The 25276-nt window shown below is 47.8% G+C and overlaps 1 protein-coding gene across 5 annotated transcripts in view; it reads right to left on the bottom strand.

Moving 5' to 3' along the window:
- MAPK8IP1 (mitogen-activated protein kinase 8 interacting protein 1) overlaps positions 1–25276 on the bottom strand; it is a 58733-nt gene that overhangs the window by 25447 nt on the left and 8010 nt on the right. For 2 of the 5 annotated variants that reach the window (XM_006124502.4, XM_006124503.3), the window contains exon 2: positions 13144–13249. The exons of 1 other annotated variant lie outside the window; for it this stretch is intronic. In XM_006124502.4, the coding sequence (XP_006124564.2) occupies positions 13144–13249 (106 nt within the window). Of the gene's footprint in view, positions 1–7082; positions 7298–13143; positions 13250–16008; positions 16121–25276 lie in introns of those variants that run through there. 2 more of the 5 variants (XM_075927565.1, XM_025185347.2) reach the window with 2 other exon arrangements.

The raw sequence follows: 25276 nt of genomic DNA, 5'->3' as shown, positions 1-25276 counted from the left end.
CCAATGGAGCACCCACACTGGCATGGGAGTACTGGACCTACGTTATTCAGGGGGGCCAGTCACTATGTGACACTAACTCCTGAATTCTTACAGCCGTCATAGCTCTCAGTTCCTCCCTCCCCCTCCCCCAAATTTTTTGGTTGTTATATAGTCAATTTGGACAGATTGAGCTTGTTCTTGTTTTCTGTCTTGGTATCAATATTGGTGCCAATCATCAGGGCACCAGAGTGCCTTAGAACACCCCAGAATTATAAATACAGTCTGTCTTGGTTTCTCTGTCCCAGTTGCTTGGATTCTCTTTTTAATCATCCTTTATTTGTGCAGATGCCAAGTTCATACTGCTCAGAAGGCACCAAAATATATCAGATGGTTCTAATGATCCCTTCCAGGAGCGGGTGCCACAGCTGCAGAAAGAAGTCTGGCCCCTGTGACTGCAGCTGTCATCTTGGGGTGACAACTCCACTCTCCAGAGGGCCGGAGTACCACCAGGTGCTCAGGAGGTGAGCTGTTAGGTAGTATGAGCTGGATTGAAACCTCAAACCCAACATTCAATGGGTAGGGCTAGGGCACTAATGCCTTTTAAGTGGTGTGTGCTTCTGGGTGCATTTTGCACCAATTGGGGCAGTTTAAGATCAATGGTTTAATTCCCATAGCGTGTGTTGCAATAATCAAGCCAAGAGATCATACATGGGTGGGTCCTTATGGCCAACAGGTGGGCTGAAGTCTCCTGAACAGGAAGAAGTGGAGGAGAGCTTTTTACACAGTGCCAGCCATGACTCTAAAAGGACTCCAAGGCTGGAGATGGATCTGACATCCTCAGAGCCACCAGCTGAGATACAGGGAGGCATTCCAGTAGCAGTGGGGATTTTTCGATGTGCTTCCCTCTCCCCATGAACATTACCTCAATCGTGCTTCATGCATCAATCCCAATTCCTCTCGCTTTTGTGTCCCTGCTAGGATCCAAATACAGCCTCCTCTAAAATCCTGGCAGTGGTAGCTGCTGCCCATTATGAGCCGTTTGCCCCTGTGTCTGTGCTTTTGATACGGGTAGCTGTTACAGAGGAAAAACTCAGCCTCCTGAGTACAGGTCCCCTCAGGGAACTCCTCACTCTGGCAGCCCACTGAAAACCAGACCACCTGCAAAGTTTCACTCCTAATCTGCAGGGCCCTGCACAAAATGGGCACAAACTCTACCAAGGACCACTGGGAAGTGTCTGTTCCCCACAGCCATTCAAGGTTCCTCTCCATTAACACTGCAAAGAGGAGAGCATTAATGATCCTTGCACTGCACTCTAGGCTTGGTCTTTCCACAACCTGAGTCCCACATACAGAAGGTTTCAACTCAGAATTAGTGGGGAGCAGCATGGATCATGAGACCACTGACTCCAAACAAGAGCACATATGGGTGTGTGAATAGCCACATATGGCAGAACCAGCATCCACCAGTACTAACCCTCCCCACCCCGATCTGCAAATGGATCCAAATAGGCAGACATGCCTCTGTGGTGCCCCAATGAAGTCCATGGGACTGTGCAGTCATGGTGATGGCTACTGGCTGGGGGCCTAAGGAAGCAGGGGAGATGGACAAGGCTGCTACTTGCAGCCTTAGAGAGAGGGGTTCTTGAAAGTGAAATAGGGATTTAGGGAAATTAGTGGCACAAAGACAGGCCCCTGAGATAACAGTTCTGTAAAAGAGTGAACACCCTTGTTCCCTCAGTCCTGCCTGCTGCCGCCTGCTTCTTCAAGGACAGTAGTTGTGACCAGTGCCCCTGCAAGTTGGAAGGGGCTAGAGTAGGGTGGAAATAAACACAGACAAAGCCTGCAGCTGCACCAACTTTCCAAGCTTATTTTTCTATAAAGTGGGATTTATGTGGGAAATGCTGAGCAGCTCCAAAATGGCAGAGCTGTAATTCCTTCTAATATGATAAGCCGGGCTTTACTCCTGATCCTTCTCTCTATGTAATCCCCAGCAGCCTGAGAAAGGCAACTACATGCTGTATTCACCACTGTACTGGCAGAGGGGCCTAATACTGTACTGGCTGCACTAGTCAGCCCCATCTTGGGCCTGCAGACATACTCCAGAGTCCCATTAGACCTAGGGTAGGGAACCTGAGGCCCGGGGACTAGATGTGGCCCCCGGCTTCCCTGGATTTAGCCCCCAAGTCTCAGAGCACCCTCCTCCAGTATTGGGGAGCCAGTGCTGGCACTCCAGCCCCCCCGCCACCTCAACGCAGGGCTGGAGCAAACAAAATCTACTAGCTCGGGACCCCCTAGGTCTGGTGTGTGATTGGAATGTGGGGAGTGTCTTTCTGCTTCTCAGTCGGGGGCCATGTCAATGAGCATTTGTTTGGGTTTTTTTGCTTCTCATTTGTGTGCGGCCCCTGACTGATTTTCCTGTGGGTCAGCAGCCCCTATCCCAAAAAAGGTTCCCCACCCCTGCATTAGACCCACGCTGTTGTTCCTGGCCAATGCTGCCACCTTCAGAGAATTGCTAAGTACTACCACATTATCATAAGGAGAAGAATAGTGGGACACAGTGGGAATAGAACTTTGCTTCTCAAAGGCATTATGACAGAAACAAAAGGGAACATTGTTAAGTGCAGCTGAAGTCAAGGGGACCTGTGGCTATTTAGCACTTCTTCTGAAAATCAGACCTGTCTGAGGCACCCCAAATTACTGGTGACGTTGCACCACTTGATTTACCCCAAATTTTTCAAATGCAGAGTCACCATTTAGACCCAGGCATGGCCTTTTCTGAGGTAGGGGGGCATGGTATTCAGCAATGACTGAATTATTGCTAGTGTATTGTTGACCGTCTGTATTTCCTGCCTCAGCCGGTACAGCTGGATCCTCATTTCTGCGCATGAATCAACAGTCTGTTTTGGAGTCCTCTGAAGCAGGCCTGCCCTTTATAATTTTATCCTAAATGTCCTGTTTGAACAAATTCTAACAATTAGAGGGGTTATCAACAGGTCTCAGACAATCTTCTTGGCAATTTCAATAGCCTTTCAGATATACCATGAAACGAAGTGTGCTTCCATGTCTTCAGTGGCTTATTCAGCCTTTTTCATGGAGTCCAGAACAGGATCGATTCGTGACTGTTATTTAGGGTTGCCAGCTTTGAGATGGAAGCTAGTCCAAGAGATTCCCTCCCCACCCCCGCAACATGAGGTTATGTCATCTTCTTAAAATATCCTATTAAAGTCACCAGGATTGATTTCAATAGTCAGAGAGATTCAAGTTGATTCCTGGAGACTCCAGTGTTCCCGGTGAGCTTGTGTGGCTGCCCAGGAGAGATTCAAATGCTGCCCAGCTGATTAACAGAGCGCCCAGAGCTAGGTTTTTTGTTTCTACTGGTGCTGCACATTCACACATGCCTCAGCGCACATAAACATGTATTCTGCACATGGATGGAAAAATCCGCACGTAGATGGAAAAGATTAGAGGGAATGTTGGTTGGCAACCCTACTGTTATTGTACACCCAGTGTATCTGCTCTCACACTGTTGGCTGCTTGTTAGCTCTTTCAACTTCAGGTCCCTTAGCAGATGTCAGAGCAAAATGCTTTCACTTTCTGGAGATCATGAAATATGAATGAGATGGCCTTCCTTTAATCACTCCAGCCTTTACTGGCCATTAACTATCTTTTAACATTCACATACCACCTTAGTTCTTAAATAAACCTTTCAATTGTAAGGGTCTTTCACCTTTTTAATAGTTTTCTATCGGTTTTAACTTGTCTGACCTCTTCACTGAAAAATCAGTTATTTGCCATCCTTTGGTTATGCCTTGTGTCTGGTAATAGACCAAGTCTATCATTATATAGAGGTTTTGCTGGTGGTTTTTCATAGTACGGAGGTGTTGCTCTATAGGTGAGTAGAGCTAAAGATGGAAAAGCAATTGATGCAACAGCAGAGCCAAGCGGATCCTTCACTGTACTCTACATTCTATTAATTCATCTCTATCTTTGCAGAAACTTCGGAATTTCAACAAGAATTCCCCACTTTTCAGAGGTGGTGCCCTGTCCATTCCTACAAACGTTGGCATTTTATGGAATTCCCTGATATGCAAACCTTGATCTAATGGGCCTGAGCCAGATCGCACTAAAGTTTGATACGTTTAAGTGTTGAGCTTTGGAAAAATTATCTATGATGTTTTCTTCCAGAACAAACAAATCTAAATCAGACTGTGTCCTCTGTTTTCTCCACTGTACATCTCTGTAGCTCCAGCAGGTTCCACACACACTTAACATTTTGTCAGTGTCACTGCTCTTTCCGGACAGAATATGACTTATGTTGCTCTCTTTGGCTTAGTGATTCACTGGGAAGGAATGATCCATAGAAATGACTGTTCCTGTACCTTTCTGTACATGTGCACTTGTATGTTGGGAACAGGAGCGTGAGAGGTATGGACTTCTACATCCATTACCTATAGTTTTTATTACTCCTTGCAGTGTTTCCTCTTTAATCTATTTTCCTCTTTCCAGTTCATCCCACATTCCTAGCGATAGAAGCATGAGGCTTTTATCATCAAGTTTACATGGACTATCCACTGCTTGCTCCTGGTCACCTTGTGGAACATGTGGTTTTTTAGTGTGTAGGCAACTACTAGACAATGCCAGTAATTGCTAAATCCTTAGTTGTAATTCTCCACCTCCTTTTAGGTATCACAGCCACTGGTTTATGGTCTATTTCAGCTCTGAAAGGTACAGTCAAGAGACTTTGTACAGCCATACACAAGGCCTAGGCTCTTTTGATATGCAAATTCTCTGACACTGTCATCATTCTTGCAGCATATGTGACAGGCAGCCATTCAGTTCCATGTCTCCTTTTGAGACATCTGTTGAGTGTTTGAACTTTTCTGTGTGAGGAAGTATTGCAGCACTAGTGCTGAAGTCAGTACATATTACCAATCCTTGAACTCTGTCCTACTCCAACATTCAGCTCCATTGTATCTTTGTGACAGCATTTTCTTAGATGAGTTGTCTAAGGTGCCTAGATGAGTAAGCTTGTACCCACCTAAGACAAGAAGCCTTGCAGTCTCATTCTGCATAGTCACTATTTCTTGAATTTTGGTTCGCTTCTCTATTCAGGAGGTGATTTCAGTAACTCAAAATGGATACTTGGGCCCTATTTTGAGGTTTCTTCTTGTAGTTTCTAGTCCCCTCTGCAGTTGTTCCTGAAGTTCAGGAGGGAAGTTGCCCCAGATTATAATGGCATTAATGTATGTTTGCGCTCCTGAGGAACATTTCTGCATCTGGGACATTGTGCAACGAAATACTTTCTGGTGCCAAATATATTCTGAAAAGCTACCTCACAAGACAGCCAAATGGTGCACTGAAAGTGCAAATCTCAAAGTTTTATGTCTAGAGTATCTGCCAAAACCCAGCTGCTGAAACCCAGTGTGATGCTGTTGCAAAAAAAGCAAATATGATTTTAGGTTGTATCAACAGGTGTGTTGTAAGCAAAACTCGTGAAGTCATTCTGCTGCTCTACTCTGCACTAGTTAGGCCTCAGCTGGAGTACTGTGTCCAGTTCTGGGCGCCACATTTCAAGAAAGATGTGGAGAAATTGGAAAGGGTACAGAGAAGAGCGACAAGAATGATTAAAGGTTTAGAGAACATGACCTATGAAGCCAGGCTTCATGAACTGGGCTTGTTTAGTTTGGAAAAAAGAAGATTAAGGGGGGACATGATAGCGGTTTTCAAATATCTAAAAGGGTGTCACAAGGAGGAAGGAGAAAATGTGTTCCTCTTGGTTTCTGAGGACAGGACAAGGAGTAATGGGCTTAAAGTGCAGCAGGGGAGGTTTAGATTGGACATTAGGAAAAAATTCCTAACTGTCAGGGTGGTCAAATATTGGAATAAATTGCCAAGGGAGGTGGTGGAATCTCCCTCTCTGGAGATATTTAAGAACAGGTTAGATAGACATCTGTCAGGGATGGTGTAGATGGAGCTTGGTCCTGCCTTGAGGGCGGGGGGCTGGACTCGATGACCTCTCGAGGTCCCTTCCAGTCCTATGATTCTATGATTCTATGAATCCAATTTGCCAACCAATTTGCCAAACAATTTGGCTCTTGCCATTTCAGCAAATGTTTTCTTTCTTGTGGCAAATGTAATTCTCCCCTTGTGATGTTCTTTTTGGGTCAGCACCAAGTTTTGAGTTTGCCTCCCTTTTCACTCAACAGTTACTAAGGAGTGAACCCTGCCTGTTGTGTATCCTGCTCTATGAATAATGCTGCTGTCTGTCATGGTTTTCAGCTTTTTCTCTGGTGTCTGTAAGAACATATCTGCTGACATGTACAACAGACTTTTCTCCTGACTTCCTGATTCAAGTGAAGTTCAAGTTTACTACTTGTTATTCTGATTCTCTGTGCTATACGCCCTCTTGGCCAAGCCAAGCATCTATGTACAGAAATGTCAGGTTGCTTTCTTCAATGAGCTGCTACAAACGCTTGTTCTACTGTCTTACCTCTCCCAAGACTGGGACTGTATCTGAAAGCCCTATATCAACTGTGACTTTTCAAGCTGTATACTTCCTTTAAACCTCTCTATTGCCATTTCTATCATTACATGCACTTATGCTCCTGGCGTGATTGTATATGTCCCAAGCAGGTCATTTGTTCATAGCCATTCTTCTGAGTAGAAAGTTCGTTTCTTCAGGCTCAGCCTTAGGGCAAAGCCAGCAAGGAGGTTGCCTTGGGCCCCGCACCTTCAGGGCTCCATGCTGCCCAGTGCCCACCTGCCCTGGCTGGGAGCCACCGGCCGCGTGGTGCAGCATGCTGCCTTGGGCTCTGCAAACTCTTTGGCTGGGACTGCCTTTCTTAGTTATACTTATGAATTGCTCACTTCCCCTTCCCTACAGGAATTCTCAAATTCCACCTGTAACCAATGCATGCTCTTGCTGTACCTGCACATTTTTGCGCAGTGGTTTTACAGATTTAATGTGTACATACATTACATGACACACAAAACACTCCTCTGAGAAAACATTTCAGATTCAAAGTCAGGCACTGCACTCAAAATTAGGAATTGTCAGTGGAACCTTAATTTGGCACCCTGGCGATATACCTTATGGCACCTACCTTACATACACGATCACGTGCTGTTTATTTCTATGGGTCCCTGCCTCCTTCAGTGCACAGCATTTTAAGTCAGCGCCTCCACTCCTCTGCTCTTCCCTTCGTCCTTCATACTGGTTGCCATTCCTGCCTCCCACCCCCACATCTCATCGCCCTGCATGCAGGTCAGATTGTGTCCTCCTCATTACCCATGCTGCCTTGGTGCCAGCTGGGGAAGCAAGAGCACATAACAGTCTCTCTGCTCTCCCTTCTCAAGTCCTGGGACACCCTGGCCCCTGGCTGCCAGGAGGAACAATTGCAGGGAAGGTGTTGCTCAGTCCCTGTAGCCCAGAGCTAGACTATGCATAGCAGTTAGCACACATGAGGTTTGTGGGAGGGCCTGGAGCATTCTCAGCATGCACAAGATATTCAGAGACTATAGATGCCAAACTCTAGCGTGTCTCTATTGAATTTATGCTCACTGATTTCTAGAGGCTTACAACTTGACCAAATTTGGGTGGATCTTCTTGGGGATGGCAAAAAGTCAAGTTCTGGATGTCAGGACCGCCCTGACAAATGTCAGGTCAATGGAGGCACTAGATCTCCTCACCAAAATGACTACACTTTTTTTTTTAAATGGGCAAAACAATACATTTTTTCTGTAATCTTCTTCCAAGCAATCATTGAAATGCTTTTGCTGAAAGTTTTTGGAAAATTTCTTCTTTCAGGCTGATTTCCAACATGACGAATTTTAGCCCAGATGGGTAAAGTTTGGTAAAGTTATAAGTGACCACAAATAGAATCTCAGGTGTTGGGCAATTTTACTCACAGGTTTCACTACTAGCACCCACTTTAATATCCTGGATATTTTCTCAATACTGGATATATTCTCTATGTTGTATGCAGCTATCATGTTGTTTACATCCTTCCTTGTTTGGCATGGTTTTTCTTTCCCTGTTTCTTCTTTCTTTCCTTCGTTCCCACCTATCTGGTGCAGTGAGCCTTGCTAGCCTGCATTTACTTTTCTGGTCATTTCACTGCATGACAAATGAACACCATCAAGAACTGCTTCACCATCAGGATTTTGTAAAGTGGCCAGTGCTGTTAGGTTCCCACCTTGAAACACCTTGGCCTGATTTTCAGAGGACCCATCCTCTGTGCAACAGGTGTCTCAGGTTGGCCACGCAAAAACATTGGGTACTTTACAAAGTCTTGATCCCTGCCTTTTCACATATCAAGTCTATGTCCCTCTGTTGCCTTTCATGCATCTCTTTTATTTTTGGAACCCCAAACTCATCACTCTTTAATGATGGAGTCCCAATAATCCAACTTCAAAAGATTTGCTTTTTAATTTTAATGCTACAGTGAACATTTTCCCTTCTTTTTGACTCTTTATTCGGAAAAATCCATTTTTCACATGGAACATGTTTTCTAAAGATAGAAAGAGCCTCACATCTTTATAGTAAAAAACAGGACTGTGTAGCACTTTAAAGACTAAAAAGATGGTTTAATAGGTGATGAGCTTTCGTGGGCCAGACCCACTTCTTCAGATCAAATAGTGGAAGAAAATTGTCACAACCATATATACCAAAGGATACAATTTAAAAAATGAACACATATGAAAAGGACAAATCAAATTTCAGAACAGAACAGATATATATATATCCTATATTGGAACAGGATACTAAACTCCGAGAGGCTCCGGGAGACAGACCCATAGTCTCCTATAGACAACCACCTAACCTCAAGATGATTCTTACCAACAACCACAGGACATACCACACTAATACCAACCCTGGTACCTTCCCTTGCAACAAACCCCTTTCCCAGCTTTGTCCACATATTCACTCTGCTGATACCATTATTGGACCCAACCAAGTGAGTTATAAGATCAAGAACACATATTCCTGCACATCCAGAAATATAATTTATGCAATTGTGTGCCGAAAGTGTCCGTCCGCCATGTACATTGGACAAACGTCTCAGACACTTTGCCAAAAGATCAATGCCCACAAAACAGATATCAGACAGGATCACAAAGAAAAAACAGTTTCTTGCCATTTCAACCAGAAAGGACATTGTCTCGATGACTTGATTACCTGCATCCTGCTTCAAAGACCTTTTAAGACTGCACTTCAAAGAGAATCCTCTGAACTGTCATTCATGCATAAATTTGACACTTTACACGCAAATTTGAATAAAGACGCTAATTATCTTACCCATTACAAAGATAGCTTCCCCAATTATCACCTCTAATATCATTAGCTCACAGACATTTACCTCCCCCCCTTTCATCCCTCTTCTGTTCTGAAATTTTGTCCTTTTCATATGTGTTCATTTTTTTAATTGTATCCTTTGGTATATACGGTTGTGACAATTTTCTTCCGCTATTTGATCTGAGGAAGTGGGTCTGGCCCACGAAAGCTCATCACCTATTAAACCATCTTGTTAGTCTTTAAAGTGCTACACGGTCCTGTTTTTTGTTTCAGCTGCACCAGACTACAACAGCTACATTTCTACATCTTTATAGTACTACTTCAAAGTTCTCTTCCTTTTGTTATGGAAGACACTGTAAACATCCTATATTTCTCCTACTGCCCAAACCAATGCAATTTTCCACTTATCCTCCATTGTACTGGCCCCTGTGGCTTTCACAGACAGTTCAAATAGCAGTCTGAACCCTTTCCACTGCTTGTCAGCATTTCCCAGAATGTTTAACGCTGCTAAGTGATTTAGATGTTGCAGATCCACAGGTTTCAGAATAGTCATTTTTATTTTACTTGTTTCCTCTCTGCAGTCAGTGTCCCTTCTATCAAACATTTCCAACCTGCATCCTCTTTCCTTGCATTCACCTGCACTTGAGAACCTATGCAAGGCAACATGTTGTAATGGCAAACTCCTTGCTGAGGTATAATCAACAGTAGCACAGCTGGCACTTCCTTAGATTCCAGCTAATATAAATTCCTGCACCAAGAATAGGGTTAACAGAACATTTACAAAGCCTTTTGACTATAGGAATGGATACAATTTTTAGTTCAAACATATAAAGGAGGAAATGCTCAAGACTTGCCTTACTATTTTATCCATCACTGCCAGAAACATCATAAAAACCCACCCATCCCCAAAGGTCAGAGAAATACACATGAGCCTTTAAGTATGGCTTGAGGGTCAAGCAACTTTGGCTCTGTCAGACCAAAGGAGAAATGAAGGTCAGTTTCAAAGCTAAGGAACACTCTCAGAACCACCCACTGCATTAGCTGCGTACCATTTTAGCCAGATGGCTGTAAGCTCAAGGACCTCTGCAGATCTCAGCAGCCATAGGACCCATGAAGAGAGGCTGCGCTCTGCTAAAGAGATCCCAAAACACTTAGAGCAGTGGTAGGCAACCTGCAGTCCAAGGGCCGCATGCAGCCCATTCGGGTTTTGTGTGTGGCCCAAAAGACGTTTTGTTTACCATTGCACATGGTGCGGTGTTGCCAGATTCCACTGGCTTCCATCTGCGTAGGGTTTTTTCCCCTACCAATATTACTAAAGTGACATGCACATAAAGCAAGGGCAGGTGAAGTGAGGTGTGTACTGATTGCACACAACATTGACTTAGAGATGTGCAGGCTCTCTGCAGCCAATCAAAGCGCTGCCCAGTTCAATCGGCACATCTTGCAAATTATAGGTATGCAAGGGCTGTCGGAAAAACTACCCTATCCTGGAAGACCATCTTTGCTACAACAAATTTGCAGTCCGCTCACTTGAAGGAGGGCCAGTCATGTGGCCCACTCACTAGATTATGTTGCTGACTTAGTCAGATTTTCAACAGTATTTAAACAGGATTTTTGAAAGCATCTAAGCAGGGTAGGCATCTAACTTCCATAAATGCTTTTGAAAACCCCACTATGCCTTTAAATTGCTTTGAAAAAAATCTAACCCTTACAGAGCAACACCTCCAACTCCACCTGGACATGAATTCTGACCAGCAGAGATCCCCTACCATCTGTGCAATGTGCTCCTTCTGAAGCACAGCTTAATAAAATAGGCAGCTGCATTCTGCACCAATGCCAGGTCCCACATGCTCCCAAAGTGCAGCCCATGAAGAATGCATTGCAGCAATGTCATCTCAGGATGCCATGGGCTCCTGGTCCAGATCAAAAAGGTCCGAGCACTCTTCATATAGCCACAGCTGCTGCCTGAGTATCCAGGAACAAGTGAGATCTAAATGACCCTTAGTCAAGGAGGGGGTTGATTATGCATGCCTTCTGCTATTGCTTGCATAAGGCTACGAACAAATCTGGGCCGATCCTTGGGCATCTTTGTCCTCAGCCAGACCCAGATAAGTTTCTGTGTTGCCAAACAAATGGGGATTCAAAGCTGAGGTTGGTGCAGCCCACATATCCTCAATGAGGTCTCTCTCATGACAGCCCACTATGATACTGGAAATCAACCTATGCGACAAACATTCCAACTGGCTCCCCATTCCCTATCACATCAGATCCCAGCTCCTCACCCAGCTACAAATTCCGACAGAATATTACCCTTCACCCACCACCTACATTTTTGCCCCTACGCTATGCTTATCCTAGCCCTTTCACGGTCTTAGATTTGCTTCTTCACTTGCTGTGCCCATATGCTTGGAATGGAGACTCAAAAAGGATTCAAATTTAAATGGCTAATGGGAACAGCCAGAGTTATGTTAGCTATGGTTACAAACACATCAAGAATATAAATCAGCTGAACTAGCCACTAACTGATGGGCTACGTCTACACTGCAGGCTTCTTGCGCAAAAACTTGCCAGATGTCTACACTGCACGTGCGCTCTTGTGCAAGTACATTTACAGTACAGCATTGGAAAACAGGGCTTCTTCCGGAAGAGTTATTTCTCTCCCCATGAGGAATAAGTCCTCTTGAGCAAGAGCTCTTCCACAAGAAGGCAGTGTAGACAGGCAACAAGAATTTCTTGCGCAAGAAAGCCCGATGGCTAAAATGGCCATCAGAGCTTTCTTGCGCAAGAATGTGTCCACACTGTCATGGACGCTCTTTCGCAAAAGCACATGGCAGTGTGGATGCTCTCTTGTGGAAGACCTTTTGCACAAGAACTCTTGCACAAAACGGTTCTTGCGCAAGAAGCCTGCAGTGTAGACATAGCCATGGAGTAGAGAGAAAGCTTCCCCCAGCAACAGGGACCTTACTGATTGTCCATTTCAAGGTTTCTTGCATCTTCCTCTGAAGTGCCTGGTACTCACCACTGTAAGAGACAGGATATTCTACTGCAAGGGTTACTGGTCTCATCATGTATGACATGTCCTATCTTCCTCTGTCACTATCTGTCCAAATCTCTCTCCTCCTTCAAATTCCCCTAAGAATTCCTCCAAAAACACTCGTCCCCTGAGCTTCTGCCCAGATCAGCATGAAGACTCCCAGGTGACAGGGAGCCTTTCGCATGTTCTTAGGGGTTTACTCTAGCTACAGGTGCTAGCTCATTAGCACCTTGTTCCAGAAATGAAATAGAGCGAAGGCACAGCCATAGCACATCTCCTGGCCTGTTCCCAAACCTTTCACTTCAGCCCCCATTCCCCAATGAGAGAGAACTGCTCGAATGGTGGCCTAGTCATGGTGTTGCTGATAGAAACCGCCAGAGCTTGGTGCCTTGGAACCACAAGGCCAGCAGGGGGAAGCTTACCGATTGCCCTTGGGAGGTTTCACATGGAGTTTCTTAGGTGCCAAGATCTGCAATAGGATCAGACTGGAAGAGCTCTCCTTTGGGCTGGTAGTAATGGAATCTGTTTCAGGGGCAAATGGGGAGAAACTTCCACAGGGCTGGAGTTAAAAGGATCTGTGCTGGTCACAGAGTAGTCCACAGCATTTAGCCACATGACCTGATGCTGCCTTATTGTCCATGCAGACGTAGCTGACCGATACGGCCAGAACCCAGCTGCCAAGCTCCATATTGATCTAAGCAGCTAAACCATAAGCTGGAACCTGCAATTTCCAGAAGCTGCAGCAGCGTACTCAAAAATCAGACAACTTCGCCTCTCCCAGAACTCTGGCTCCTCTTTCCAACCCCGCCCGCCCGCCGACAGTTGACATCCTTACCCGGGGAGCCAGGCTGTCCTTACAATGCAGGCTGATTCCACACTCATCAGTGATTTCAGAGAGATCTTCATCCTCAAATTCCTCAAGGCTGATGTCATGGGTGAGCCTGGCGGAGGCAAAGACCATTAGTTACTGCCAAACAGATCTAATCCGCCCACGGAGCTCCGGGCACTGGCCCATGAGGAAGGGTGGACAGTGTGTGACACAAGTTGCATTGTGTTATGGGGTGCATACTGGCAGCCCTGCTAGGAAAGAGGGATTACAGGGCAGTTTCTCTGGTCTAGAATGGGAATACTTGTGAGATGTACTTCTCAAATGGGGGTACAGCTTTACACCAGCTCCAACCTTTCTACCCACCCCCCTCCCCGAATTCTGTTTGTCTGTGGGGCCCCTGCTGAATTCCTGCAGCATCGCTCTTCATCAACAGGGCCCAGAAAGCAGCCTCGCGAAGTACGTTGGTGGGGAGGCAGTGGCCAGACCCCTTCTGGGAAGATCAGTATGTTACCTACTCTGGGAAGTACTACGCTATTTTCTGAGGCTCTCCAGGCAGGGCCCTGTGGCTTCCAGGGAGAAGAAAGCTACTGTACACAGAGCTGCTGGACCTAGGCTCAAATCATACTAGTCCCTGCAAACAAAGGAAATTACAAGGAGTCCCAAAGTAGGAAAGAGGAGGGGAAGGAAGTAGAGGGGTCAGAAAGAATCTGCATTCTCCTAGCTTATTCCCACCAACAATGCACACCTTTGTGGAATCAGAGAATTAACCTTTAGGTATAAAACTCAATCTTAGGAACATAGGAAGCATCAGCTCAGCTGAGATGGAGCAGGATTCATCTAATCCAGTAATATACACTGACAGGAGTCAGTGCCAAATGCTTCAGAGGAAGGTACAAGAAATCCCCCACAGTGTACAATTATGGAATAATTTGCCCACAGGGGAAATTTCTTTCTAACCTCTGGCAGTTATTGGCTGGCTTATGCCCTAAAAACTCAACATGGATGGAAATATTATTGTTGTTGGTTTATATATATATATATATATATATATATATATATATATATATATATATATATATATATAAAATAAAACAAGCTCACTGCAGATGCTATTATCCATAAAAATATTCCATGCTGGGATCTTGAAGAGCAGGAAGTGGAACGGGTCAGGTTCCTGGTGATGCAAGTGGGGAAGGGCAAAAGGGATAACTCGCATAATTCACAGCTTCTCAGAACGACCTTTCAAAGATCCTTGGCCTATCTCATCCTCCATGGGTGTTCAGATCCTCATCAATCCTGGATGTCCAGGCAGCATCCGTGCCCAGGGGTCTTTTTTATATTCCTTGTGTCCCCCTTAGAGTTATAGTGCCAGAAAGCAGAAACCTTCCCTCCCTACCCCAATCATGTCCTTGCTTAGTTCCCCTGAGATATCAAGGCAGCAGCAAGAAACATCCTTCCCTCTTGCTATGAAGAACCTCAAGGGAACAGATGGCATTATGTCTAGAGTAGAGCATATTGACCTGCTCACTCCTAAAGAGACAGGGAAGAAAAGGTGGGAAGAGTAATCTCCTCTCCTAGATATTTCTAAAGATCTCACTCCCTTCCCAGGGACCCTCTCAAGTGCAGCCTCCTGCCAGCATCCAGCAGTGGGGATGAGGCCATTTTGGCCAAGGGCAGTGGAGCAAACTTCTGGGTCTTTTACTGTCTGCACAGAGCAGACAGGAGCTCAGGAAAAGAGCCTGCAGCACAGAGTCCCTTCAGCTAAATGACTGATCTATAGTGCAGGGGTCAGCATATGCATTGCTTCCCCAGCTGCTTTCAACAGATGCCCTCTCTTGGGCTTCCTTTTCACAGGCCTGAGGCTCCTCTGCCTTACAGCCACCTGGTATCACTGATTACACTGGGACAAAATGAGCATGAATTGCTGGCATTTGCAGGCATCTGACACACAGTTTGCAAGGGTGCTAATGATGTACAAGGTGCCAAGAGAGGGGGAAATCAGACCCCATGTTCCTAGGCTGCTTTCCCCTCAGCCTGTTGTTCTATAGGAAGTGAGAGAAAAAGTCTAGCAAGGAACCTTTACTGCATGAATCAATTCCCTCTCTGGTTACACAGGGTCAGACAGGATCTGCCTCTAATGATCATTCTCTCATGTACTGCTGTCAGGGCCCTGGGGCACAGGCTGACAGAGAGATCCCCTTGTTGTAAGGGCCCAGTTCTGCTCTGCAAGACCCACAACTTCTCAGAAAGGCCTCTCAAAAGGCTGTGGCTGCCCCCCCCCCCACTTCCAAATGCTGCAGAACCTCTTGGCAAAGCAGCTCCAGGACTGCCCAGTGGGATGGCTGGAGAGCAGCTGCAGCTCAGCTCTCATTCTGGGGCAGGGCTCAGCACTGTGTGCAGAAGGCATAAGCCTGATGGCCTGGCACCAGGGAGCCCACAGGTTTGAAGGCAGCCATGGGAAGCAGAGATGCTGTGCCAGGGTTTGGAGGAATTACCTGGGGGCACTAGGATCTCCAAACCCTTCAGACCTCCCTCTCCGTGAAGCTCCCGGATTAACACTCCCCTTTCACAAGCAGGCTACACTGCTCTTACCCTTTCCGCCTGCTGTTAAAACAAACATTTCCAGCAACTGCTCCTGCCTCCGGCACTAGGAGGCTCTCTGCATGTGAGCCCATGACTCCTCCGATGGGGAGGAAACAGCAGTCTTGGCTGCTCTGGTCTCCTCAGTGCCCAGCTATCATGCAGCCCCACACACAGCATAGAGACTATGGGCCAAGTATGTACTTAGTTCTCTCCTGCTCTGCAGGCACCACAGGCAGAAAGAGAGGAGGCCTGACTGTTCCCCAGCCCTCCCTTCCCACCGTGCCCTACCATTTCTCCCACTGATCCTCCAGCCAGCTCTCCTCTTCTGTGCTTGACTCCATTCTCAAGGCCAGCTGCATTTAAAAGGAACCCGTTCCTTGGGGTTTCAGGGCCACAGTCCAAAGAAGTTCTCCCCAGGGAGAGAAGCCAGTCATAAGGGAGCTGAGCTCTGGGTGTGCTGCCCCTCTGCCTCCCCCAGCTCAGAGCCCGGTGCTTCCTGCGCCACTCTCCGCCTCCCCACTGCGCAGTCTAGGGGAGCTCATTAAAAATAGATACAATCAGCTGTCTTGGAAAAAAAATAACCCACTGAGCTGAGATGGTGCCAGGCCCTGCGCGCTGCCTGGGCTGCTGAGTCTCCCAGCCAGCCAGACTCCTGCTCAATAGCAGCTCCAGCTCCCCCCTCTTCGTCACTAACAGACACCAGCTCGGTGAGCCACCTTCTCCTGTCCTTGCAAGGTCCCTTGCAGTCTATTCAGGCTCTTCATGGACTACGGTCTCAGATGGGAAAGGGGGCAGTCATCAGCTTTTACTTGGCAAGGAGAGAACTATAATTTCATCCAGAAAAAGAAATTTAAAGGGGTCACTGCAGCATTTATACACACATGAAATTGTGTGCGGAGGACAAGGTGGGGATGCTTGGTTTCGTGTACTTTCAGAAATGATCTAAATCCCCAGACTTCCAGCCTCTCTTCCAGTCCATTCTAGGTATAGTCTCTCTGCCCAGGGTCTGGCAATGCCGAGATCCAGGACAGCAGTGAGCACAGCTAGCACCTCTGTTGATTTATTTCAAGCTTTTAAGAGAGTGGAGGGGAGTTAGGAAAACAAAAACAGATTCTCTGGTAACCAAGCATTCAATTCCACAAACTTAGTAGGAACAGGTGAGACCTGCCCAATGGAAGCATCATAACGGACATACCCCTTGCTGCTAGTGAGTCCATGTGATTTTCAACACCCTGACACAGGGAGAGCAACCATCCTGGCTTGAAACATTCACCAAATTTCCTAACCCAAGGACTAATCTTATTAGACAGGTCAGAATCCTTGTGTTGTCACACCCCCAAACCACCCACCTTGCAAGTTAAACCAATTAACTATGTATAGTTTTTCCTGGGTATTGCACTGAACTGTAAGATGTTACCAATGAACAAACATTTCTATTTAACACCCTTTAAGAAGTGTAATTTACATAATCTATCTGCCTTTAATTCCATTCCCCCTTCCATCTCCTTGCTTTTCTAATAAATCATGATGAATATTTTCCTGTGTGGTTTTCAGACTCTGTTTCTATATTTCCTCCCATCCATTTTCTCTCTGATTTATTTTCTCACCTCCCCCTCTCTCTTTTCCCATCCCCTGACTCTGAAGTAGCTGGTAACATTTCCAAGTCTTAGGAGTTAAAAAATTAAATATGCTAAGTTAAAGTCAAAGGGCAGATGCAGGCTGGTCACTGACCAGTGAGACACCAACCCCATTCCAGCTGCTGAGAAATGAGAGGTGAGACTTCCCTGAAGCTGTCCCTCGACTCCACTTTCAAGGCCACAAGGAACCCTTATAGTCTTCTTGAGACTGACCTCCTGAATAACAATGGCCATATAACTTCCCCAAGTGGCTCCTGCATCAGACCATTACTTTTGGTCAAGATAGAGCAGATGGTTTAAGAAAGTATCAGAGGGGTAGCCATGTTAGTCTGAATCTGCAAAAGCGGTGAGGAGTCCTGTGGCACCTTATAGACTAACTGAAGTGTTGGAGCATAAGCTTTCATGGGCAAAGACCCACTTCGTCAGAGGCATGTAGTGGAAATTTCCAGAGGCAGGTATAATATGCAGGCCAGAATCAGGCTGGAGATGACGAGGTTGATCCAATCAGGGAGGATGAGGCCCACTTCTAGTAGCTGATCTGGAGGTGTGAATTCCAAGAGAGGAGACACAGTATTCCAGTAGTGCTCACACTAATGCCACATACAGAGGTCATAACACCTTCTCACATCTAACTCATTATTCCCATACAGTCACTGTCTTAGCAACAGCATCACGCTGGAAGCTCATGTTCACCTGATCATCCATCATCACCTCACAATCCTTTCAGAATCGCTATCTTCCAGCATCTAGTCCCCCTTCTTATAGCTATGATTTACAGTCTTGGTTCCTCCATGTACATTTGACTATATTAAAACTTGTGTTGTTCAAGTGAGTCCAGTTTATCAAGTGATCCAACCTGCTCTGTAACTGACCCATCCTTGTTATTTACCACTCCACTAACGTTTGTGTCATCTGCAAACTTTATCAGCTATGATGTTATATTTTCTTGCAGAGCAATGATAAAGATTATCAATGGTTCAGAGCTCCATCTTTTATATCAGCTAGTATGTGTCTGATACATACTAAGTCCCTTCAGCTGTGTGAAGGGAGAGAGAGCTCTCTCTACGTGTTTCCCTATCCCACCCACTCGGAAACATCCTCGCTGAAACAATCCTCATTCCCAACAGTTTCACAGATGTCCATAAAAGTTTCAATAGCTGCTGTCAAACCCACCATGGCTCTGGTCAGTTTTCACTGCAAGCACTGGCAGAAGCATTGGAGCCATTAGACTGCAGACTCTGATAGATATAACTGCAGCAGTTATACTTACATGCACAGATGCTGACTCTCTCTTTTCCCCTGCTCAGCTCCAGGCCCTGTCCTCACTCCATCACTTCCCTGCAAGATCCCATCTCCACCCCACCTTTTCCCACCCCACATTCCCTCCATGTTCCACCCCATTCCCCAAGCAGTTCCACCCTTGTTCTCCCCCCTCTCCCCCAGGGCTTCCTGCTGCTGCATAACAGCTGATCTGTGGCTGGGGGGGAGGGAGGAGCCACAGGGTGGGGGAGGGGAAGGAGTTGATATTTGGGGCCTGCTGGTGGGTGCTGAACACCAGCTATTTTTTTCCTGTGGACCCAAGAAGTCAGCACCTACGCCCAGGTGACTTGAAGATTTTCCTCACAACTATGTAGGCTAGAAGATTTCTTTGTTATAATGAAGGTGAGATTCTGCAGAAGTTGAAGGCACTCTTGTGGAGAAGCTTCCTATTCCCCCTAGGCGAGGGGATTTTTCAAGCCCTGCTGATAGCAATAATGTTTAGTATTTACACAGCATGTTTCACCTCTCCAGTGCTGTATAGCTGTTCAGTTAGAAGGGAGGAAATATCAACTCCATGATACAGGTTGTTAAACTGAGGCAGAGAGAGTAGAAGGGACTTGTCCAAGGTCACAGCAGCAGAGCCAGGAACAACACCTATGAGCAGGGGTGTGTCAAAGGCCCTCTGTGGGCAGGATCCAGCCTGCCAAGCAAGTTGATCCGGCCTGCTGAGGCCCTGCCACTCCCCTCACTCAATCAGGGTCTGTGGGTGGGGAAGAAAGAGTTACTCACCTTGTGCAGTAACGGTTGTTCTTCGAGATGTGTCCCCGTGGGTGCTCCACTCTGGGTGCTGGTGCGTCCTCGCGCCGGCGACCGGAGACTTTTCTAGCTGTTTCTGCCGCGGCGCGCAGGCGCCGTGGCGCCCTCTAGTGTTGTTCGAACTGAAGGGCGCCTGCGCGCGCGCGGCTCCTCCGTTCCTTCTCTACCCACCAGAGCATCAGGCTCCAAGCAGGGGAAGGAGGGAGGGTAGTGGAGCACCCACGGGGACACATCTCGAAGAACAACCGTTACTGCACAAGGTGAGTAACTCTTTCTTCTCCTTCGAGTGGTCCCCGTGGGTGCTCCACTCTGGGTGACTACACAGCAGTTGTCGGCTCGCGGAGGTGGGTTTGGAGCCGTGTGGTAGTAACTGTAGACAGCACTGCTTGTCCAACCGCCATAGAAGATGCTATCGAGGTGGAGAGAGCATAGTGTTGTGCAAAGGAATGGTCGGATGACCAGGTAGCGGCGTTGCAAATGTCTTGTAATGGTACATTATGGAGAAAAGCGGTCGTGGCAGCCACTGCTCTAGTGGAATGAGCTGTGATAAGTCCAGGTAAATCTTTGTTATATAAAGTATAAGAGGTCTTGATGCAGGATGTAATCCATTTAGAGATTCTTTGAGATGAGACTGCTTGTCCCTTAGATCTATTCGCGTATGAGATGAAGAGTCTAGGCGAGGCCCGCCATGGTCTCGTGCGATCTATGTAAAACGCCAAAGCTCGTCGGACGTCGAGAGTGTGCCACACGGCGTGGGACGGTTCAGTGTGTGGTTTAGGAAAGAATGCAGGTAAGTGTATGGGTTCATTCACGTGGAAGGGAGAGAGTACTTTGGGTAGGAACTTAGGGTGGGGTCTAAGTACCACCCTGTCCTGTAAAAACACAGTATATGGGGGGTCAGCCATCAGAGCTGCAAGCTCACTCACCCTCCTACTGGAGGTGATGGCGACTAGGAAAGCCACCTTCATCGACAAATGAGAGAACGAGCAGGTTGCTATCGGCTCGAACGGGGGTTTTGTGAGGCTTTTGAGGACATGGTTCAGGTCCCAAATGGGGACTGGTGGACGAACCGGAGGAAAGGTGTTCTGCAGGCCTTTGAAGAAGCGCTTGGTTATTGGGTCAGCGAGGAAAGAAGAGCTTGGAGGGTGATGGTGGAAAGCTGCTATGGCTGCGGCATGGACCTTGATAGTACTAAGTGCTAGACCGGAATGTTTCAGAGAGAGTAAGTAGTCCAATAAGTCATGTATTGGAGCAAGGTGTGGTGGGTCTGCATGAGTCTGAGCATACCATAGGGAAAAACGCGTCCACTTGTAGCGGTAGGTCTTCCTAGTAGAGCATCTGCGACTATTAATTAATATGTGCCTTACTTGTTCTGAGCAGGCAGTTTCGGCATCATGGAGCCATGAAGCAGCCAAGCGTGGAGCTTCAGCCTGGTGATGTCCGGGTGAAGGGTTTGACCGTGATCTTGTGAGAGGAGGTCGCAGCGTGGAGGGAAGGGATACGGTTCTGCTATCATCATTTTGAGGAGGTAAGGATACCATGTTCGTCTGGGCCAAGCAGGTGCCACCAAAATCACGCGTGCCTGACTCAATCTGATCTTGTCTAGGACTCTGTGCAGGAGTGGGAGGGGGGGAAAGGCGTAGAGAAGGGAGGCGTTCCATGCGATGGAGAGGGCATCTCCGAGGGAATTCCTGCCCAGGGCTCCCCTGGAGCAGTAGAGGTGGCACTTGCGATTGTTCTTTGTAGCGAAAAGGTCCACTTCTGGATGGCCCCAAAGACGGAAGATCGGTGTGAGGGCGCGTTTGTCGATCTCCCACTCGTGCTGGTCCATGAATGTGCGACTTAAGGTGTCTGCTGTGACATTGAGTATTCCGGGAAGGTATACTGCAGAGGGGGTGACCCCATGGGATAGGCACCAGGTCCAAAATTTGGTGGCTTCCGAGCATAGAGAAGGGGAGCGAGCGCCACCCTGACGGTTGATGTAATACATGCATGTGGTATTGTCCGTCATAATGGTGATGGTCTTGTGAGCTATGTGCTGAGTGAAATGCTGGCATGCGTATCTGACTGCCCGTAGCTCGAGAATGTTGATGTGGAGTGCTTGCTCTATGAACGACCATTTGCCTTGGGCTGTGATGGTTCCCAGGTGAGCCCCCCATCCCATGAGTGATGCGTCTGTTATGAGTGTTAGAGTAGACGCTGGACGTTGAAAGGGGACACCGTGTAGCATGTTTTGAGGGGTTGTCCACCAGAGCATGGAGTTGATAACGCGAGGTGGGATCGCAACATGCTTGCTCATTTGGTCTCTGAAAGGTTTGTATACCGTGGCGAGCCAGGACTGAAGGGGCCTCATGTGGAGTCTGGCGAGATTGACGACGTAAGTCGTAGAGGCCATGTGCCCTAGGATTTTGAGGCAATGGCGGATCGTGACAGTAGGTGCCACCTGTGTTGCTCGGACAAGGTCGCATATTGTTGCGAACCTGTGATCGGGAAGAGTGGCCCTTGCTGTGATTGTATCGAGGAGGGCGCCTATGAATTCCAGTTTCTGTGTGGGACGCAAAGTGGATTTTGCGTAATTTATGTGGAATCCGAGACTGAGTAGGAGGTCTATTGTGGTGTCTGTCATGGCCTTTGCCTCTTGGAAAGACGCAGCTTTTATGAGGCAATCGTCCAGGTATGGAAATATTATGATGCCTTGGCGTCGGAGGAAGGCCATTACGACTGATAGAGTCTTGGAGAATACTCTGGGAGCCGTAGAAAGGCCAAACGGGAGTACTCTGTATTGGTAATGTTGGGTACCCACTATAAATCGTAGAAAGCGTCTGTGAGCAGGATGAATTGTAATATGGAAGTACGCGTCTTGAAGGTCGAGAGCCGAAAGCCAATCGTGTTGGTCGAGAGAGGGAATGATAGTTGAAAGGGTAACCATCTTGAAACGGTGGTATGCGATGTATTTGTTGAGGCGCCTGAGATCTAAAATGGGACGCCAGCCTCCTGTCTTCTTCTGGGTTAAGAAGTACGTCGAGTAGAATCCCCGGCCGCGGAATTGTGTTGGTACGTGTTCTACTGCGCCCAGTTGAATGAGGCGTGAGACTTCCTGTAGGAGTGCGGTTTCGTGAGAGGGGTCCCTGAAAGAGGGAAGGGTAGGAGGGTGGTTGGGCGGGGTAGAGGTAAAGGGGATGACGTAGCCAGACTGAACTAGATTCAAAACCCACTTGTCCGAGGTAATGAGGGACCATTGGTGGAAAAAGGCTCGGAGGGGGTAATGAAATTGTAGGGTAGCTATCGGGAGGGTCGACGGATTGGCCTCCTGGCTCTCGACCAGGCCTTCAAACCTGCTGCTTGCCAGCCGGGGGATGAGGTGTGGCATGTTGCTGTTGACGCTGAGGTCTACGGCGAAGTGGTCTTTGTTTACGGAAATCGTATTTGGGCTGTTGACGGAATGGTTCCCTGGGTCGTTGGTAAGGCTGGTATCTATTCCTTCTAAAGGGAGGAGTGTACATTCCTAGAGTTCTAAGGGTTGTACGGGAGTCCTTCATAGAATGTAGCACCTCATCGGTCTTGGATGCAAATAGATTGGTGCGATCAAAGGGTAAATCCTCGACCTTTTGTTGAAGGTCCCTAGGGACGCCAGAGGGTTGTAACCATGACATTCGGCGTAGGACTATTGCGGAGGCTGTAATTCGAGCCGCAGTGTCTGCCACGTCCATGGCTGACTGTAAAGCTGTGCGTGAAATGGCCAGGCCCTCCTGCATAATGCTACGGAGGGTTGGGCGTTTATGCTCCGGGAGATGTTGAAGAAGGTCCTGGAGCTTCGCGTAATTGGCATTATCATAGTCTGCCAGCATAGCGGTATAATTGGCCGCTCTAAGGAGTAGTGTGGAAGAAGAATAGACCTTTCGGCCCATAATGTCCACCTTTTTGTGATCCCTGTCTTGTGGGGTTGATCTTAAATTAGGCTGTTTACCCTTGTGTCGGACCGAATCTACTACCAGGGAGTTAGGGGGTGGATGGGTGAACAGAAAGTCCATATCCTTGGGAGCGATAAAATATTTGCGGTCTATTCTCTTGTTTGTTGGTGTAATGGACGCTGGCGTTTGCCAAATGTTGTTGGCTGGGTCCATAATAGCCTCATCCATCGGGATGGCGATTCTGGTAGCTGTTGGGGGTTGAAGTGAGCGGAGAAGTCGATATTGTTTGACCTGGACCTCCTGAAGATCTTTTTCTTGAGCTAGTGCTACTCGTTTAAAGAGCTCTTGAAACTTTTTAGTGTCATCTCCCGACGGTGGGGCATCAGTGGTGACCGCTTCGTCTGGGGAGGAAGAGGAGTTATGCATCGGAGATCTGGTCTCGCCGTCAGAAAGTGAATCATGGCCATCTGAAGGAGCAGGAGAGTTTGGCTCTGTAGCGGATGTGGTAGCAGGAGGAGAGGCTGGAGGTGGCCTAGAGACTGTAGATGAGGGTCGGTGATGAGACCTCTTTGGGTGTGGACTCCACGGTTGCCATTGTGTGGCGTATGGCGGTGGTGGATATGGGTATTGGTGTGGATACCATTGGTGCGGGGGGGGAGGGTATGCGTACTGAACCGCAGGCATTTGCCAGGATGGAAGTCTTTGAGAAGGGCTGGAATGTTGTGATGAGAATCTGCTTCTAGGTTCGGTTCCGATGCCACTAGCTGAAGAATGGTGTGATCTGGTAGAATGGATGGAGGAAGCCGGGGATGGCGGTGCCGACGAGGTGTGACTCCGCACCGGGGATCGGTACCGGCTTCGGCTTTGAGAGGGTGCCGAACGGTGCGGTTTCGGCGGTGATGTCGGTGCCGACGTACCTCTCTGCACCGAGGTTTTACTGGATAGGCTTTCGGTGCGGGCTTTCTTCGGTGCAGGGCCCGGTGCCGTTAGGTGTTGTTTCGGTACCGAGCGCTCCATAGACGGTGCCGTCGGAGCCGATGACGGCTTAGGTGCCGAAGCGGCCGGTGCCGTTGCCTTTTGATTCGGCTCAGAATGAGCTCTCTTATGCGGTGCCTGCGTCTAGACCGCGGCGCACCGGAGGTTCCCGGCATGTCCACAGTGCTCACCGGCGATCCTGAGGACATAGCTGAGGCCGGAGGGAGAGCGGATTTTGGTGTCGCGGAGGAAGAATGGGTAGGAGGCTGATCTTTCTCCATACCCTTAGCTTGCTGAGGCGAGTCGTCTGAGGAGGGACGGAGCGACTTCTCGTATAAGAGAGTCGTGAGTCTGTTGGCTCTGTCACGTCGCGCTCTGGCTGTTAGCTTAGAGCAGTGCTGGCACTTCTGCGTCTGGTGTGCCTCCCCGAGACACTTAATGCACGCAGAGTGTCCGTCGGACGCCGGCATGGCGTCCCGACATGATTCGCAGCGCTTAAAGCCCGGCGAGCCGGGCATGAAGGGCTGGGGAACAAGCGGCGAACCGCAACCGGGGAAAAACTTTTTTTTTTTTTTTTTTTTTTTTTTTTTTGGTTTAACTGGTTAGGGGGGGTCTAAGAACTTGGATAGTGAGGAAAGAGGGGGGTAAAAACGATAATTTTAACTGTTTTTCTCTGACAGAATTGGCAGAGAGAGAGCTCCGTCTGCTGCCGAGGACGGTAGAGAAGGAACTGAGGAGCCGCGCGCGCGCAGGCGCCCTTCAGTTCGAACAACACTAGAGGGCGCCACGGCGCCTGCGCGCCGCGGCAGAAACAGCTAGAAAAGTCTCCGGTCGCCGGCGCGAGGACGCACCAGCACCCAGAGTGGAGCACCCACGGGGACCACTCGAAGGAGAAGCACAGATGTGTCCTGGCCCTGCCCCTTCTGCCTGAGGCCCTGCCCCAGGCTGCTTCAAAAA

Source organism: Pelodiscus sinensis, chromosome 4 (genome assembly GCF_049634645.1).
Source record: "Pelodiscus sinensis isolate JC-2024 chromosome 4, ASM4963464v1, whole genome shotgun sequence".
In the NCBI taxonomy this organism is placed as follows: Eukaryota; Metazoa; Chordata; order Testudines; family Trionychidae; genus Pelodiscus; species Pelodiscus sinensis.
The sequence above is the reverse complement of the archived record's forward strand: the minus strand, read 5'-3'. Positions and strand labels throughout refer to the sequence as shown.